Raw genomic sequence first — 15,626 nt, 5'->3', positions numbered from 1 at the left:
TCTTAGTCACTCCTCAGAAGACAGCACTCTTGACAAGGCAAACTGACCAATATCAGGCTGTGACATAAACAGAAAATAAATGTTGCAATAAGCTACTGAGATTTTCATGGTTGTTATTGCTGAAGCATAGGCTAGCTATGCTGTGAGCAATGGCTCAGGAAAATACTTCCAGCATTCTGTGCCTCAGTTTTACCCTTTGTATGAAAGATTGAAGTTGATTGCTCCAAAAGGACTATATGAGATAAAATAACAAACAATAAGAGTCTTTTAAATACAAGACTTTTAAATATAAGGTCTTTTATTTATCTATTTATTTTTATAATTTTTAGTGGGGTATAGTTGATTTACAATGCTGTGTTAGTTTCAGGTGTACATCAAAACGAATCTGTTATACATATACATATATCCACTCTTTTTTAGCTTCTTTCCCCATATAGGCCATTACAGAGTATTGAGTAGACATCCCTCCCTGTGCTATACAGTAGGTCCTTATCAGTTATCTATTTTATATATAGTAGTGTGTATGTGTCAATCCCAATCTTCCAATTTATCCCTCCCTCTCTTACACTCCTGGTAGCCATAAGTTTATTTTCTACATCTGTAACTCTATTTCTGTTTTGTAGATAAGTTCATTTATAGCCTTTTTTTAGATTCCACATATAAGTGATATCATATGATATTTGCCTTTCTCTGTCTGACTTACTTCACTCAGTATGACAATCTCTAGGTCCATCCATGTCCCTGCAAATGGCATTATTTTGTCCTTTTTATGGCTGAGTAATATTCCATTGTATATATGCACCACAATTTCTTTATCCATTCCTCTGTTGATGGACATTTAGCTTGCCTCCATGTCCCTGCTATTGTAAACAGTACTGCAGTAAATATTGGGGTGCATGTATCCTTTCAAATTATGGTTTTCTCTGGTTATATGCCCAGGAGTAGGATTGCTAGATCATATGGTAGCTCTATTTTTAGTTTTTAAGGAATCTCCAGACTGTTCTCCATAGTGACTGTACCAGTTTATATTCCCACCAACAGTGTAGGAGTGTTCCCTTTTCTCCACCCCCTTTCCAGCATTTGTTTGTAGATTTTTTCGATGATGGCCATTCTGACCAGTGTGAGGTGATACCTCATTAAGGAGACAATCCCATTTACTATCACATCAAAAAGAATAAATTACCTAGGAATAAACCTATCTAAGGAGGCAAAAGACCTATACCCAGAAAACTATAAGATATTGATGAAAGAAATAAGAGATGACACAAACAGATGGAGAGATATATCCATGTTCTTGGATTGGAAGAATCAATATTGTTAAAATGACTATACTATTCACAGCAATCTACAGATTCAATGCAATCCTTATCAAATTACCAATAGTATTTTTCGCAGAATTAGGACAAAAAATTTTACAGTTTGTATGGAAACACAAAAGATCATGAATAGTCAAAATCTTGAGAAAGAAAAATGGAGCTGGAGGAATCAGGCTCCTGGACTTCAGACTATACTACAAAGCCACAGTCATCAAAACAGTATGGTACTGGCACAAAAACAGAAATATAGATCAGTGGAACAGAATAGAAAGCCCAGAGATAAACTCATGCCCCTATGGTCACCTAATCTATGACAAAGAAGGCAAGAATATACAATGGAGAAAAGAGAGTCTCTTCAATAAATGGTTTGGGGAAAACTGGACAGCTACATGTAAGAGAATGAAATTAGAACACACTCTAACACCATACACAAAAAATAAACTCAAAATGGATTAAAGACCTAAGTGTAAAGCCAGATACCATAAAACTCTTAGATGAAAATATAGGCAGAACACTCGTTGACATAAATCACAGCAAGATCTTTTTCAATCCACCTCCTAGAGTAATAAAAATAAAACTAAACAAATGGGGCCTAATGAAACTTAAAAGCTTTTTCACAGCAAAGGAAACCATAAACAACATGAAAAGACAGCCCTCAGAGTGCGAGAAAATATTTGCAAATGAAGCAATCGACAAGGGATTAATCTCCAAAATATACAAACAGCTCATGCAGTTCAATATCAAAAAAACAACAACCCAATAAAAAAATGCGTGGAAAAGCTAAATAGACATTTCTCCAAAGAAGACATACAGATGGTTTAAAAGCACATGAAAATATGCTCAACGTTACTAATTGTTAGAGAAATGCAAATAAAAAACAATGTCTTTTAAATATAAGGGATTTTTTCAGAGCAACTCTGAGAAGCAGGCTTCACTTTCATAAATGATTTCACAGGAGAGGAAGTCACTTAAATTCCCTAAGCCTCTGTTTTCTCATCTTTAAAATGGGCTTAATTAGAATACCTACTTCGTAGGTGTTTGGGGAAGATTCAATGAGTCAACACATTTGAAGTGAAATAATATGGTAGCTTGCATAGATTACTGAAAGCATTGTTATTGAGAACTTGCTATATGCTACACATGTTAGAATTTTTAAAAATTAATTAATTAATTTTTGACTGTGTTGGGTCTTTGTTGCTGCATGTGGGCTTTCTTTAGTTGCGTTGAGCAGGGGCTACTCTTTGCTGCGGTGCATGGGTTTCTCATTTCATTGGCTTCTCTTGTTGCAGAGCATGGGCTCTAGGTGCAAGGGCTTCAGTAGTTGTGGCACGCAGGCTCTAGAGCATAGGCTCAGTAGTTGTGGTGCATGGGCTTGGTTGCTCTGCAGCATGTGGGATCTTCCCAGACCAGGGCTCGAACCCGTGTCCCCTGCATTGGCAGGTGGATTCTTAACCACTGTGCCCCCCAGGAAGCCCATAGACATGTTAGAACTTTTCTACTAACATATATTGGAAGGTAATTTTCCTCCAAAAGTAACAAGAACTACACACTTGGTCTCAGTGACCCTTGAGAAAGAGAGGTAACAGACCTTATTTTGCATGAGGGAAAACCAGGTCCAGGGACTTCATTGTGCTAAAATTTTCACAAGATGGACATTCTAGAATCAGCTTACCCTAAAACACACCACGTGAGGAGAGACCTTCAAGATGGCAGAAGAGTAAGATGTGGCGATCACCTTCCTCCCAACAAATACACCAGAAATACATCTACATGTGGAACACCTCCTACAGAACACCTACTGAACGCTGGCAGAAGACCTCAGACTTCCCAAAAGGCAAGAAACTCCCCACATACCCGGATAAGGCAAAAGAAAAAAGAAGAGCAGAGACAAAAGAAGAGGGATAGGACCTGCACTCTGGGAGGGAGCTGTGAAGGAGGAAAGGTTTCCACACACTAGGAAGCCCCTTCATTGGTGGAGACGGGGGGTGGGAGGAGGGAGAGCTTCAGAGCCACGGAGGAGAGCACAGTAACAGGGGTGCGGAGGGCAAAGTGGAGAGATTCCCGCACAGAGGATCGGTGCCGACCAGCACTCACCAGCCCGAGAGGCTTGTCTGCTCACCCGCCGGGGCAGGCGGGGGCTGGGAGCTGAGGCTTGGGCTTCGGTCGGATCTCAGGGGGAGGACTGGCGGGGTGAACACAGCCTGAAGGGATTAGTGCACCACAGCTAGCCGGGAGGGAGTCTGGGAAAAAGTCTCGACCTGCCGAAGAGGCAACAGACAATTGTTTCGGGGTGCGTGAGGAGAGGGGATTCAGAGCACCGCCTAAACGAGCTCCAGAGACAGGCGCGAGCCGCGGCTATCAGCGCAGACCCCAGAGACGGGCATGGGACGCTAAAGCTGCTGCTGCAGCCACCAAGAAGCCTGTGTGCGAGCACAGGTCACTCTCCACACCCCCCTTCAGGAGAGCCTGTGCAGCCCGCCACTGCCAGGGTCCCGGGATCCAGGGACAACTTCCCCGGGAGAACGCACGGGGCACCTCAGGCTGGTGCAACGTCACGCTGACCTCTGCCGCCACAGGTTCACCCTGCTTTCCGTGCCCCTCCTTCCCCCCAGCCTGAGTGAGCCAGAGCCCCCGAATCAGCTGCTCCTCTAACCCCGTCCTGTCTGGGTGGGGAACAGATGCCCTCAGGCGACGTCCACGCAGAGGCGGGGCCAAATCCAAAGCTGAGCCCAGGGAGCTGTGCAAACAAAGAAGAGAAAGGGAAATCTCTACCGGCAGCCTCAGGAGCAGTGGATTAAATCTCCACAATCAACTTGATGTACCCTGCATCTGTGGTATACCTGAATAGACAACAAATCATCCCAAAATTGAGGCAGTGGACTTTGGGAGCAACTATATATATATTTTTTCCTTTTTCTCTTCTTGCGAGTGTGTATGAGTATGCTTCTTTCTGTGATTTTGTCTGTGTAACTTTGCTTTTACCATTTGTCCTAGGGTTCTGTCTGTCCGTTTTTTTTGTTTGTTTGTTTTTTTAGTATAGTTTTTAGCGCTTGTTATCATTGGTGGATTTGTTTTCTTGGTTTGGTTGCTCTCTCTTTCTTTTTTTAAATTACTTTTTAATTCTTTTATTTTTAATATTTATTTTTTATTTTAATAACTTTATTTTATTCTGTTTTCTTTCTTTCTTTCCATTTTCTCCCTTTTATTCTGAGCCGTGTGGCTGACAGGGTCTTGGTGCTCTGGCCAGCTGTCACGCCTGTGCCTCTGAGGTGGGAGAGCCGAGTTCAGGACATTGGTCCACCAGAGACCTCCCGGCTCCATGTAATATCAAATGCCGAAAGCTCTCCCAGAGATCTCCATCTCAAGGCTAAGACCCAGCTCCACTCAACAACCAGCAATCTACAATGCTAGACACCCCATGCCAAACAACTAGCAAGACAGGAACACAACCCCACCCATTATCAGAAAGGCTGCCAAAAATCATAAGTTCACAACACCCTAAAACACAATACCGGATGTGGTCCTGCCCACCAGAAGGACAAGATCCAGCCTCATCCACCAGAATACAGGCACCAGTCCCTTGCACCAGGAAGCCTACACAATCCACTGAACCACCCTTACCCACTGGGAGCAGACACGAAAAACAAGGGGAACTATGAACCTGCACCCTGCAAAAAGGAGACCACAAACAGAGTAAGTTAAGCAAAATGAGAAGACAGAGAAACATACAGCAGATGAAGGAGCAAAGTAAAAACCCACCAGACTAAATAAATGAATAGGAAATAAGCAGTCTACCTGAAAAAGAATTCAGAGGAATGATAGTAAAGATGATCCAAAATCTTGGAAATAGAATGGAGAAAATACAAGAAACGTTTAACAAGGACCTAGAAGAACTAAAGAGCAAACAAACAATGATAAACAACACAATAAATGAAATTAAAACTTCTCTACAAGGAATCAATGGCAGAGTAACTGAGGCAGAAGAACGGATAAGTGACTTGGAAGATAAAATAGTGGAAATAACGACTGCAGAGCAGAATAAAGAAAAAAGAATGAAAAGAATTGAGGACCGCAGGCTTCCCTGGTGGTGCAGTGGTTGAGAGTCTGCCTGCCAATGCAGGGGACACGGGTTCATGCCCCAGTCCAGGAGGATCCCACATGCTGCGGAGCGGCTAGGCCCGTGAGCCATGGCCGCTGAGCCTGCGCGTCTGGAGCCTATGCTCCGAAACGGGAGAGGCCACAACAGTGAGAGGCCCGTGTACCACACACACACACACAAAAAAAAAAAAAAAAAAGAAGAATTGAGGACCGTCTCAGAGACCTCTGGGACAACACTAAACCCACCAACATTCGAATTATAGGGGTGCCAGAAGAAGAAGAGATACAGAAAGGCACAGAGAAAATATTTGAAGAGATAATAGTTGAAAACTTCCCTAATATGGGAAAGGATATAGTTAATCAAGTCCAAGAAGAAAACAAAGTCCCATACAAGATAAATCCAAGAAGAAACACGCCAAGACACATATTAATCAAACTATCAAAAACTAAATAGAAAGAAAAAATATTAAAAGCAGCAAGGGAAAAACAACAAATAACATACAAGGGAATCCCCATAAGGTTAACAGCTGATCTTTCAGCAGACACTCTGCAAGCCAGAAGGGAGTGGCAGGGCATATTTAAAGTGATGAAAGGGAAAAACCTACAACCCAGATTACTCTACCCAGCAAGGATCTCATTCAGATTTGACAGAGAAATTAAAACCTTTACAACAAGCAAAAGGTAAGAGAATTCAGCACCACCAAACCAGCTTTACAACAAATGCTGAAGGAACTTCTCTAGGCAGGAAACAGAAGAGAAGGAAAAGACCTACAATGACAAACCCAAAACAATTAAGAAAATGGTAATAGGAACATACATATCAATAATTACCTTAAATATAAATGGAATAAATGCTCACACCAAAAGACATAGACTGGCTGAATGGATACAAAAACAAGACCCATATACATGCTATCTACAAGAGACCACATCAGACCTAGGAACACATACAGACTGAAAGTGAGGGATAGAAAAAGACATTCCATGCAAATGGAAATCAAAAGAAAGCTGGGGTAACAATTCTCATATCAGACAAAATAGACTTTGAAATAAAGACTATTACAAGAGACAAGGACACTACATAATGATAAATGGATCAATCCAAGAAGAAGATAAAACAATTGTAAATATTTATGCACCTAACAAAGGAGCACATTAATACATAAGGCAAATGCTAACAGCCATAAAAGGGGAAATCGACAGTAACACAATCATAGTAGGGGACTTTAACACCCCACTTTCACCAATGGACAGATCATCCAAAATGAAAATAAATAAGGAAACACAAGCTTTAAATGATACATTAAACAACATGGATTTAATTGATATTTATAGGACATTCCATCCCAAAACAACAGAATACACTTTCTCAAGTGCTCATGGAACATTCTTCAGGATAAATCATATCTTGGGTCACAAATAAAGCCTTGGTAAATTTAAGAAAATTGAAATCATATCAAGTATCTTTTCTGACCACAACGCTATGAGACTAGATATCAATTACATGAAAAAAATCTGTAAAAAATACAAACACATGGAGGCTAAACATACACTACTTAGTTACCAAGATATCACTGAAGAACTCAAAGAGGAAATCAAAAAATACCTAGAAACAAATGAAAATGAAAACACGATGACCCAAAATCTATGGGATGCAGCAAAAGCAGTTCTATGAGGGAAGCTTATAGCAATACAATCCTACCTCAAGAAACAAGAAACATCTCAAATAAACAACCTAACCTTACACCTAAAGCAATTAGAGAAAGAAGAACAAAAAAACCCCCAAATTTAGCAGAGGGAAAGAAATCATAAAGATCAGATCCGAAAAAAATGGAAAAGAAATGAAGGAAAAGATAGCAAAGATCATAAAACTAAATGCTGGTTCTTTGAGAAGATAAACAAAATTGATAAACCATTAGCCAGAATCATCAGGAAAAAAAGAGAGAAGACTCAAATCAATAGAATTAGAAATAGAAAAGGAGAAGTAACCACTGACACTGCAGAAATACAAAGGACCATGAGAGATTACTACAAGCGACAATATGCCAATAAATTCACAACCTGGAAGAATTGGACAAACTCTTAGAAAAGCACAACTTTCCAAGACTGAACCAGGAAAAAATAGAAAATATAAACAGACCAATCACAAGCACTGAAATTGAGACTGTGATAAAAAATCTTCCAACAAACAAAAGCCCAGGACCAGATGGCTTCACAGGTGAATCAAACATTTATAGAAAAGCCAACACCTATCCTTCTCAAACTTTTCCAAAATATGGCAGAGGGAGGAACACTCCCAAACTCATTCTACAAGACCACCATCACCCTGATACCAAAACCAGACAAGGATGTCACAAAGAAAGAAAACTACAGGCCAATATCACTGATGAACATAGGTGTAAAAATCCTCAACAAAATACTAGGAAACAGAGTCCAACAGCACATTAAAAGGATCATACACCATGATCAAGTGGGGTTTATCCCAGGAATGCAAGGACTCTTCAATATATACAAATCAACCAATGTGATACACCATATTAACAAACTGAAGGAGAAAAACCATATGATCATCTCAATAGATGCAGAAAAAACCTTTGACAAAATTCAACACCCATTTATGATAAAAACCCTCCAGAAATTAGGCATAGAGGGAACTTACCTCAACATACTAAAAGCCATATATGACAAACTCACAGCCAACATCGTTCTCAATGGTGAAAAACTGAAAGCATTTCCACTAAGATCAGGAACAAGACAAGGTTGCCCACTCTCACCACTATTATTCAACATAGTTTTGGAAGTTTTAGCCACAGCAATCAGAGAAGAAAAAGAAATAAAATAAATCCAAATCAGAAAAGAAGAAGTAAAGCTGTCACTGTTTGCAGGTGACATGGTACTATACACAGAGAATGCTAAAGATGCTACCAGAAAACTACTAGAGCTAATCAATGAATTTGGTAAAGTAGTAGGATACAAAATCAATGCACAGACGTCTCTTGTATTCCTATACACTAATAATGAAAAATCTGAAAGAGAAATTAAGGAAATACTTCCATTTCGTATTGCAACAAAAAGAATAAAATACCTAGGAATAAACCTACCTAAGGAGACAAAAGACCTGTATGCAGAAAACTATAAGACACTGATGAAAGAAATTAAAGATGATACAAACAGATGAAAAGATGTACCATGTTCTTGGATTGGAAGAATCAACATTGTGAAAATGACTCTACTACACAAAGCAATCTACAGATTCATTGCAATCCCTATCAAACTACCACTGGCATTTTTCACAGAACTAGAAGAAAAAAATTTCACAATTTGTATGGAAACACAAAAGACCCCGAATAGCCAAAGCAATCTTGAGAAAGCAAAATAGAGCTGGAGGAATCAGGCTCCCTGTCTTCAGACTATACTACAAACCTACAGTAATCAAGACAGTGTGGTACTGGCACAAAAACAGAAATATAGATCAATGGAACAGGATAGAAAGCCCAGAGATAAACCCACGCACATATGGTCACCTTATCTTTGATAAAGGAGGCAAGGATATACAGTGGAGAAAAGACAGCCTCTTCAATAAGTGGTGCCGGGAAAACTGGACAGCTACATGTAAAAGAACGAAATTAGAACACTCCCTAACACCATACACAAAACTAAACTCAAAATGGATTAAAGACCTAAATGCAAGAGCAGACACTATGAAACTTTTAGAGGAAAACATAGGCAGAACACTCTTTGACATAAATCTCAGCAAGATCTTTTTTGACTCACCTTTTAGAGTAATGGAAATAAAATCAAAAATGAACAAATGGGACCTAATGAAACTTAAAAGCTTTTGCACAGCAAAGGAAACCTTAAACAAGACGAAAAGACAACCTTCAGAAGGGGAGAAAATATTTGCAGACGAAGCAACTGACAAAGGATTAATCTCTAAAATATACAAGCAGGTCATGCAGCTCAATATCAAAAGAACAAACAACCCAATCCAAAAATGGGCAGAAGACCTAAACAGAATTTCTCCAAAGACATACAGATTGCCAACAAACACATGAAAAGATGCTCAACATCACTAATCATTAGAAAAATGCAAATCAAAATTACAATGAGGTGTCACCTCACACTGGTCAGAGTGGCCATTACAAAAAAATCTACAAACAGTAAATGTGGGAGAGGGTGTGGAGAAAAGGGAACCTTCCTGCAATGTTGGTGGGAATGTAAATTGATACAGTCGCTATGGAGAATAGTAAGGAGGTTCCTTAAAGAACTAAAAATGGAACTACCATATGACCCAGCAAGCCCACTACTGGACATATTCTCTGAGAAAACCATAATTCAAAAAGACTCATGTACTACAATGTTCATTGCAGCTCTATTTACAATAGCCAGGACATGGAAGCAACCAAAATGTCCATCAACAGATGAATGGATAAAGAAGATGTGGCCATATATATACAATGGAATATTACTCAGCCATAAAAAGGAACGAAATTAAGTTATTTGTAGTGAGTTGGATAGACCTAGAGTCTGTCATACAGAGTGAAGTAAGTCAGAAAGAGAAAAACAAATGCCATATGCTAACACATGTATGTGGATTCTAAAAAAAAAAAAAAAGAAATGTTTCTGAAGAACCTAGGGGCAGGACAGGAATAAAGATGCAGATGTAGAGAATGGACTTGAGGACACGGGGATGGGGAAGGGTAAGCTGGAATGTAGTGAGAGGTTGGCATGAATTTATATATACTACCAAATGTATAATAGATAGCTAGTGGGAAGCAGCCGCACAGAACAGGGAGATCAGCTCTGTGCTTTGTGACCACCTAGAGGGGTGGGATAGGGAGGATGGGAGGGAGATGCAAGAGGGAGGAGATATGGGGATATATGTATATGTATAACTGATTCACTTTGTTATAAAGCAGAAACTAACACACCATTGTAAAGCAATTATACTCCAATAAAGATGTTAAAAAAATAATAAAAATAAAACACACCATGTTGCCTTAGGGATTTTGTCAGTGGTCCCCAAGCTTAAGGTCTCTCTTCTTTTTTTTTTTTTTAAGAAAGGATTGGAATAAAATGAATGTTAATGTCTCTTTCAATTCTATGTATAACTTTGCATTATTAGAGGAAATCTGGAGCAGAGCTGCAAAACAAACAAGGAGTCCGGCTTCCTGGGATCCTTGTCCACGGATCATCAGTCATTCTTTGGGAAACACTCAGGAAGGTCAGATTTCACAGGGTGGGGACCCACGTTCTGCCCATCACTCAGAGTCATTCCTGACCAAAGCCCCACATTTATCAGGCTCCAGGCCAGAGGCAAGTAATGGATCCAGCTCACATCACCACTGAGTGACAAACTTCCAAGGAAGAGAGACGTGACAGCCAGTGAAGCTGTCCCCACTTGTAAGAGACAGCCAGGCAACTGGACAAAACAGCTACTGAACTTAAATGTTTAAAGATTTAATTTATTTCTACCTACTGAGGTTTCTCTGCTCCAGAAGAAATCCAGCGCTTTGAAGGGAAACACAAGAAAGTAAAGTTCCTTGCTGATAGGGCCCTCTAAAAACCCAGGAGAGTTAATGAATTATTCCTCCTAAGAGGACATAATCACTCAACCTTGTCAGCCAAACATGTTTGAATGTTCCAAACTTGTTGTATTGACACAGCTTTGAAGAGCTTGGTTCCTCCCCTAGTGTAACTCAGGCATTCTTGGAGAATGTCCCTAGCATAACATGCTTTTATTTGGAAGCAGTTGGGAAAATTCAGGAGAAGATGTTGACGAAACCATATGATCAGACTCAGGGTCCTTTTCTAGCATCCCCTGGCCCACAAAATCTGCCCCATTTCTAAACACAAATATATAGGAATTTCCACTTACAGAGTAACAGAGTGATCACTTCACTGAGCACTTTATATATATATTAACTCATTTATTTCACCCAACAATTCTCTAAGGTAGGCATGATTATTATTCCCATCTTAACCTAGCAGAGACTGGCTAGTAAGTTGTCCATGGTATCCAAGCTAATTAGTGGCAGAACCATCACCGGAACTCAGGATCCTGATTCCAGAGACCACGCTAGACCACTTCATCTGGAGCTGAGCAGGAAAGAGTAAGGAAAATCCAGATTTCCTGGTCTCTACTTAATTCCTTTTTAGGTACTTGTAGACTAGTTACTCTAGATGGGAGCTGAGGGAGCATGTAGGCCAGTAAGTGGACTCTCTTAATCTCGTGCCCATGATGGACATGACCAGTCAGCCACATCACTGTCGTCTGCTAATGCAAGGCAAGGCCTCAGAGTCCTTCTCAACACACCTCTCTGTGCCACCTGTACCAATTTGATATGGGAGTGTAAAGGAAAAGCCCGGAAATGGCCTTGCAGTGCCTCCATACCAGTATTCAATTCTGTATTCACCGCAGTGACCCCATTAAAGACTTTAACTAAGGACCTCTTTAAAAGACCCCGTTAATCATGACCTCCCCTTGCACTATCTCCTACTAGGGGGCCTAGTGTTCTGCATGAAGAGGATACATGTAGGTCCTTGTCTCTTTCTCTTTGATATTTTTAGCCATTGGGAGTGAGGTTGAACTAGATTGCTGGTTTTCCAAATGTGTTCCTTGAATCCTTGGGGTGTGAGGGCATGTGGGCCAACTATTATGCTTCAAACAGACCCGATCCACTACAGTGTATTTGGTGAACAAGCTTTGGCTATTTGATTCCATTTGGAAAATGCTTTAGCGGCTAAGCAAATAGTTTAGAAATGCCCAGGAACCTCCATACTGTTTTCCATAGGGGATGCACCAATTTCCACTCCCACCAATAGCTTACAGGGGTTCCCTTTTCTCCACATCCTCGCCAACACTTACTGTGCCTTTTATTTTTTATAAAAGTGATACCTCATTATGGTTTTGATTTGTATTTCTGGGGAGATGTTCGTCAAAGTGTACAAACATTCAGTTATAAGATGAATGAGTTCTGGGGGTCTAATGTACAGCAAGGTGACTCTAGTTAATAATACCATATTATATACTTGAAATTTGCTAATAGAATAGATCTGAAGTGTTCTCACCATGCACACCCCTCAAAAAGTTAACTATGTGTGGTGATGGAGGTGATGGATGTGTGAGCTAACTTAATTGCAATAATCATTTCATAATGCATGTGAATATCAAACCATCATGCTGTACACGTTCAATATATACAATGTTTATTTGTCAAATTTCCTTAACAAAACTGAGTAAAGAATGCACAGGAAGTCAAGATAAATAAGAAATATTCAGTTCTGATGTCCTATAACACTAAAATTTCAGGGCACTAAGATTCTGTGACCACTAGGTTGAATTATGGGGTGAGTTTCTCATATGCTACAATTCCTGGGTTCCCAGAGACCGAGCAATGTTCAGAGCTGCTGAGATCTCTCTCTTTTTGGATGGGAGCCTAGCAGAAGTATTAGGGTCCCTTTCCGGCCTCTAAAATCCTAAAGACCACCATGTGAACACAGGGACCAGGGAAGGTACTTGAATCTCCTCATCTCTTCATGCCCTTGGTCTCCCTGACTCTTCCCCCACAGCAGGTGGTTCATGTCAGAGAAAGCAGAGCTTGTAAAAATGACCCTCTAGGTTACCATTTGTGCTCAGTCATTCTAAAAACATGCGAGCATGAAAAAATGCGTTTGCCTCTTATGTCCTGTTAATTTGCTGGGATCTGGAACAGCAATTCAGGACCTGCCTTTGTCATGATTTATTCATGACCCTGGCCAAGCGAAGGTTTCCCTGGAAGCTCCCACATCCTGTGCTGTCTTTAAAAGGCATGTAGAGCAGGCAGGGCTGCAGAGCTCAGAGAGGCTGAGACAAACCCAGAAACCAACAGCTCTCAGGCTGAAGCTGGTAACCTCCCTGCTCAACATGAAGGTCTCTGCAGCACTTCTGTGTCTGCTGCTCACAGCAGCCGTCTTCAGCACCCAGGTGCTGGCTCAGCCAGGTAAGTCCCTTCTCTAAGGCAAAGCTGATCACCACCAGAACTGTCAGATCAGCAAGAATCTGCAGAGACTTGCTGCAGACCCCGTCATTTTAAAGACGGGAAAACGGGTCCCATGAGTGGACAAGAAGAGCCCCGACCTCACAATCAGAGAAAGAGCCAGAACTAGAAACCCAGGCTACTGAGGTCAGTCCCCACGTTCTTTCCTGACATGAATATTGAGAGTGATGTTGTGTCCATCCATAATCCGGCTGCCTTCACATGTTTGGGGATGGGGGCACACAAAAGAAAGACCCTCTCTTATTGCAGGCACAGGGGGCATTTTTGTCAGTGGTGGAGAGAAAAAAAATGCTTTGACTGTACACCCCAAAATTTTACTGGATCCCAAGACAGTTTTCAGAAACAGTGGTTAGAGGAAGGGAATGAGGTCCCAGGGGAATCTATCAAGATGAAGTGTTGTGATTGTATCTATATGTTTGTATCATAAATCATGTTTTCATCTTCTGATGACTTAGATTTTCTGCATGTAGCAGTCTGGATAAGACAATGCATGCTGTGGTAACAAACAATCCTAAATTATCAAGGGCTTAAAACAACAAAGGTTAATTTCTTACTCATGCTAAATATTTATAATGTATTGGCTAGAGCTTTGACTTCATACACTCAGGATTCTTCATACACTCAGATTGATGGGGCAATTGATTGGGAACATTGCCGCTTACTGTAAATGAAGGAAAAGAAAGCTCTCAAGGGTCTTGCACTGACAATTACAAACGCTACCTTAGAAATGATACTTGTCACTTTGTCTTCTCACTTATTGCTCAAAACCAGTTAATGGTTCCAATCAACCAAAAGTGGCCAAGACTTGCAAGTCTACCATGCGTCCAGAAAGCAGAGAATGGAGAGTATTTGATGAGCAGTATTATGACTATCCCTTAGTGACATAGCTCTTCATAATGACAAAGTTGGAGCTTATTGCATTGACCAAGCTTTTTCCATATCCTTGCCTGTAGCGATGGGTCCCTACTGTACAGCTGGGGACACCAAATCAAAGGCAGAGGTACAGGACCTTGGAGCAGATGGATTCTGCCTCTATCTCTTACATTTCCTTGCCTTCCTGAAATTTCTTTCCTTACAAAGTCATGCTTAAAAATTATCTACATATCATTAGTGCTCAGTCTTTCTATTCATTTCTCCCCAATTCAGCTTCTGTCCCAACTGTCTGCTGCTTTAATATGGCCAGAAGGAAGATCCCCATTCAGCGACTGCAGAGCTACAGAAGAATCACCAACAGCAGATGTCCCCAGAAAGCTGTGATGTAAGTAGACAAAACCTACCTTCTCCCAGCCCCAAATTTCATTTCTCGGGGATAGAGCTCTTGAAACTGCATTAGAGTTAACTGGAGCCTTACACTTAGAGAGTTCCATTTCTATAATCCAATCCATGAGTTTTCACAACAGGAAATTTTCCCTCTAGCTCCCTGCCTAGAAGTTTGTTCAGGTCATACCAGTCCCTTCGAGTGAAGAGCAAGAATGGCTTTACTGAGCCATCAAGAGCAGCCACTGACCCTCAGCATCCCACCCTTCCTCTATCTCCTTCTTCTGCTCTCATGGCAACTCCTTCATCCCATGGCAGATGGTCCTGGAAGGTTCAGGATTAAATTGGCACAAGTTTCAAAGAGGATCCTTAATAAGTTCTTTCCCTCTCTCCCACAGCTTCAGCACCAAGCAGGACAAGAAGATCTGTGTTGCTCCCCAGGAGAAATGGGTCCAGGATGCCATGAAGTACCTGGACCAAAAAGCCCAAACTTTAAAGCCATAAATATTCACCTTTTAAAACCAAACCAGAGCCTCAAAATGCTTGATTCATTCTCCCGGTCTTCCTAAGATGTATTCTGAGATAACCTCATTCCAAAAGGAATGGCTTTTATTTAATAATTAAAAAAAATATTGCATATAAGTTACTGACTTTTTAAAAAATTCTCTGCCATGAATTTTTGTTACTTTTAAAATGTAAAGCTTTGGTTGGGTCCCTCCCCCTCTGTGAGCCCCAATTCAATCCCCTGCAACATATGAGTAATGTTGTCTCTCTCCTCTTTAATTCCCTGGAATCTTCTAAGGGTCCTGGCAAGGATCATCGATACAAAAATGTTTTGTATTTATTTTATTTTTTTTTTTTTTGCGGTACGCGGGCCTCTCACTGCTGTGGCCTCTCCCGCTGCGGAGCACAGGCT

At 40.8% G+C, this 15,626-nt stretch overlaps 1 protein-coding gene across 2 annotated transcripts; it reads left to right on the top strand.

The window, feature by feature from the left end:
- The first annotated feature begins 13,320 nt into the window (after positions 1-13,320).
- On the top strand, positions 13,321-15,214 carry LOC136138868 (eotaxin-like). 2 transcript variants are annotated; one of them, XM_065897733.1, is made up of 3 exons: positions 13,321-13,396; positions 14,600-14,711; positions 15,109-15,214. In XM_065897733.1, the coding sequence occupies exons 1-3, from the start codon at positions 13,321-13,323 to the stop codon at positions 15,212-15,214; spliced, it is 294 nt and encodes a 97-aa protein (XP_065753805.1). The 2 variants fall into 2 exon arrangements, with proteins under 2 accessions (XP_065753805.1, XP_065753804.1); XM_065897732.1 differs by having other exon boundaries at positions 14,594-14,711.
- The last annotated feature ends 412 nt before the right edge of the window (positions 15,215-15,626 follow it).

The sequence above is a fragment of the Phocoena phocoena genome, chromosome 19 (assembly GCF_963924675.1).
Source record: "Phocoena phocoena chromosome 19, mPhoPho1.1, whole genome shotgun sequence".
Classification (NCBI taxonomy): Eukaryota; Metazoa; Chordata; class Mammalia; order Artiodactyla; family Phocoenidae; genus Phocoena; species Phocoena phocoena.
The sequence above is the reverse complement of the archived record's forward strand: the minus strand, read 5'-3'. Positions and strand labels throughout refer to the sequence as shown.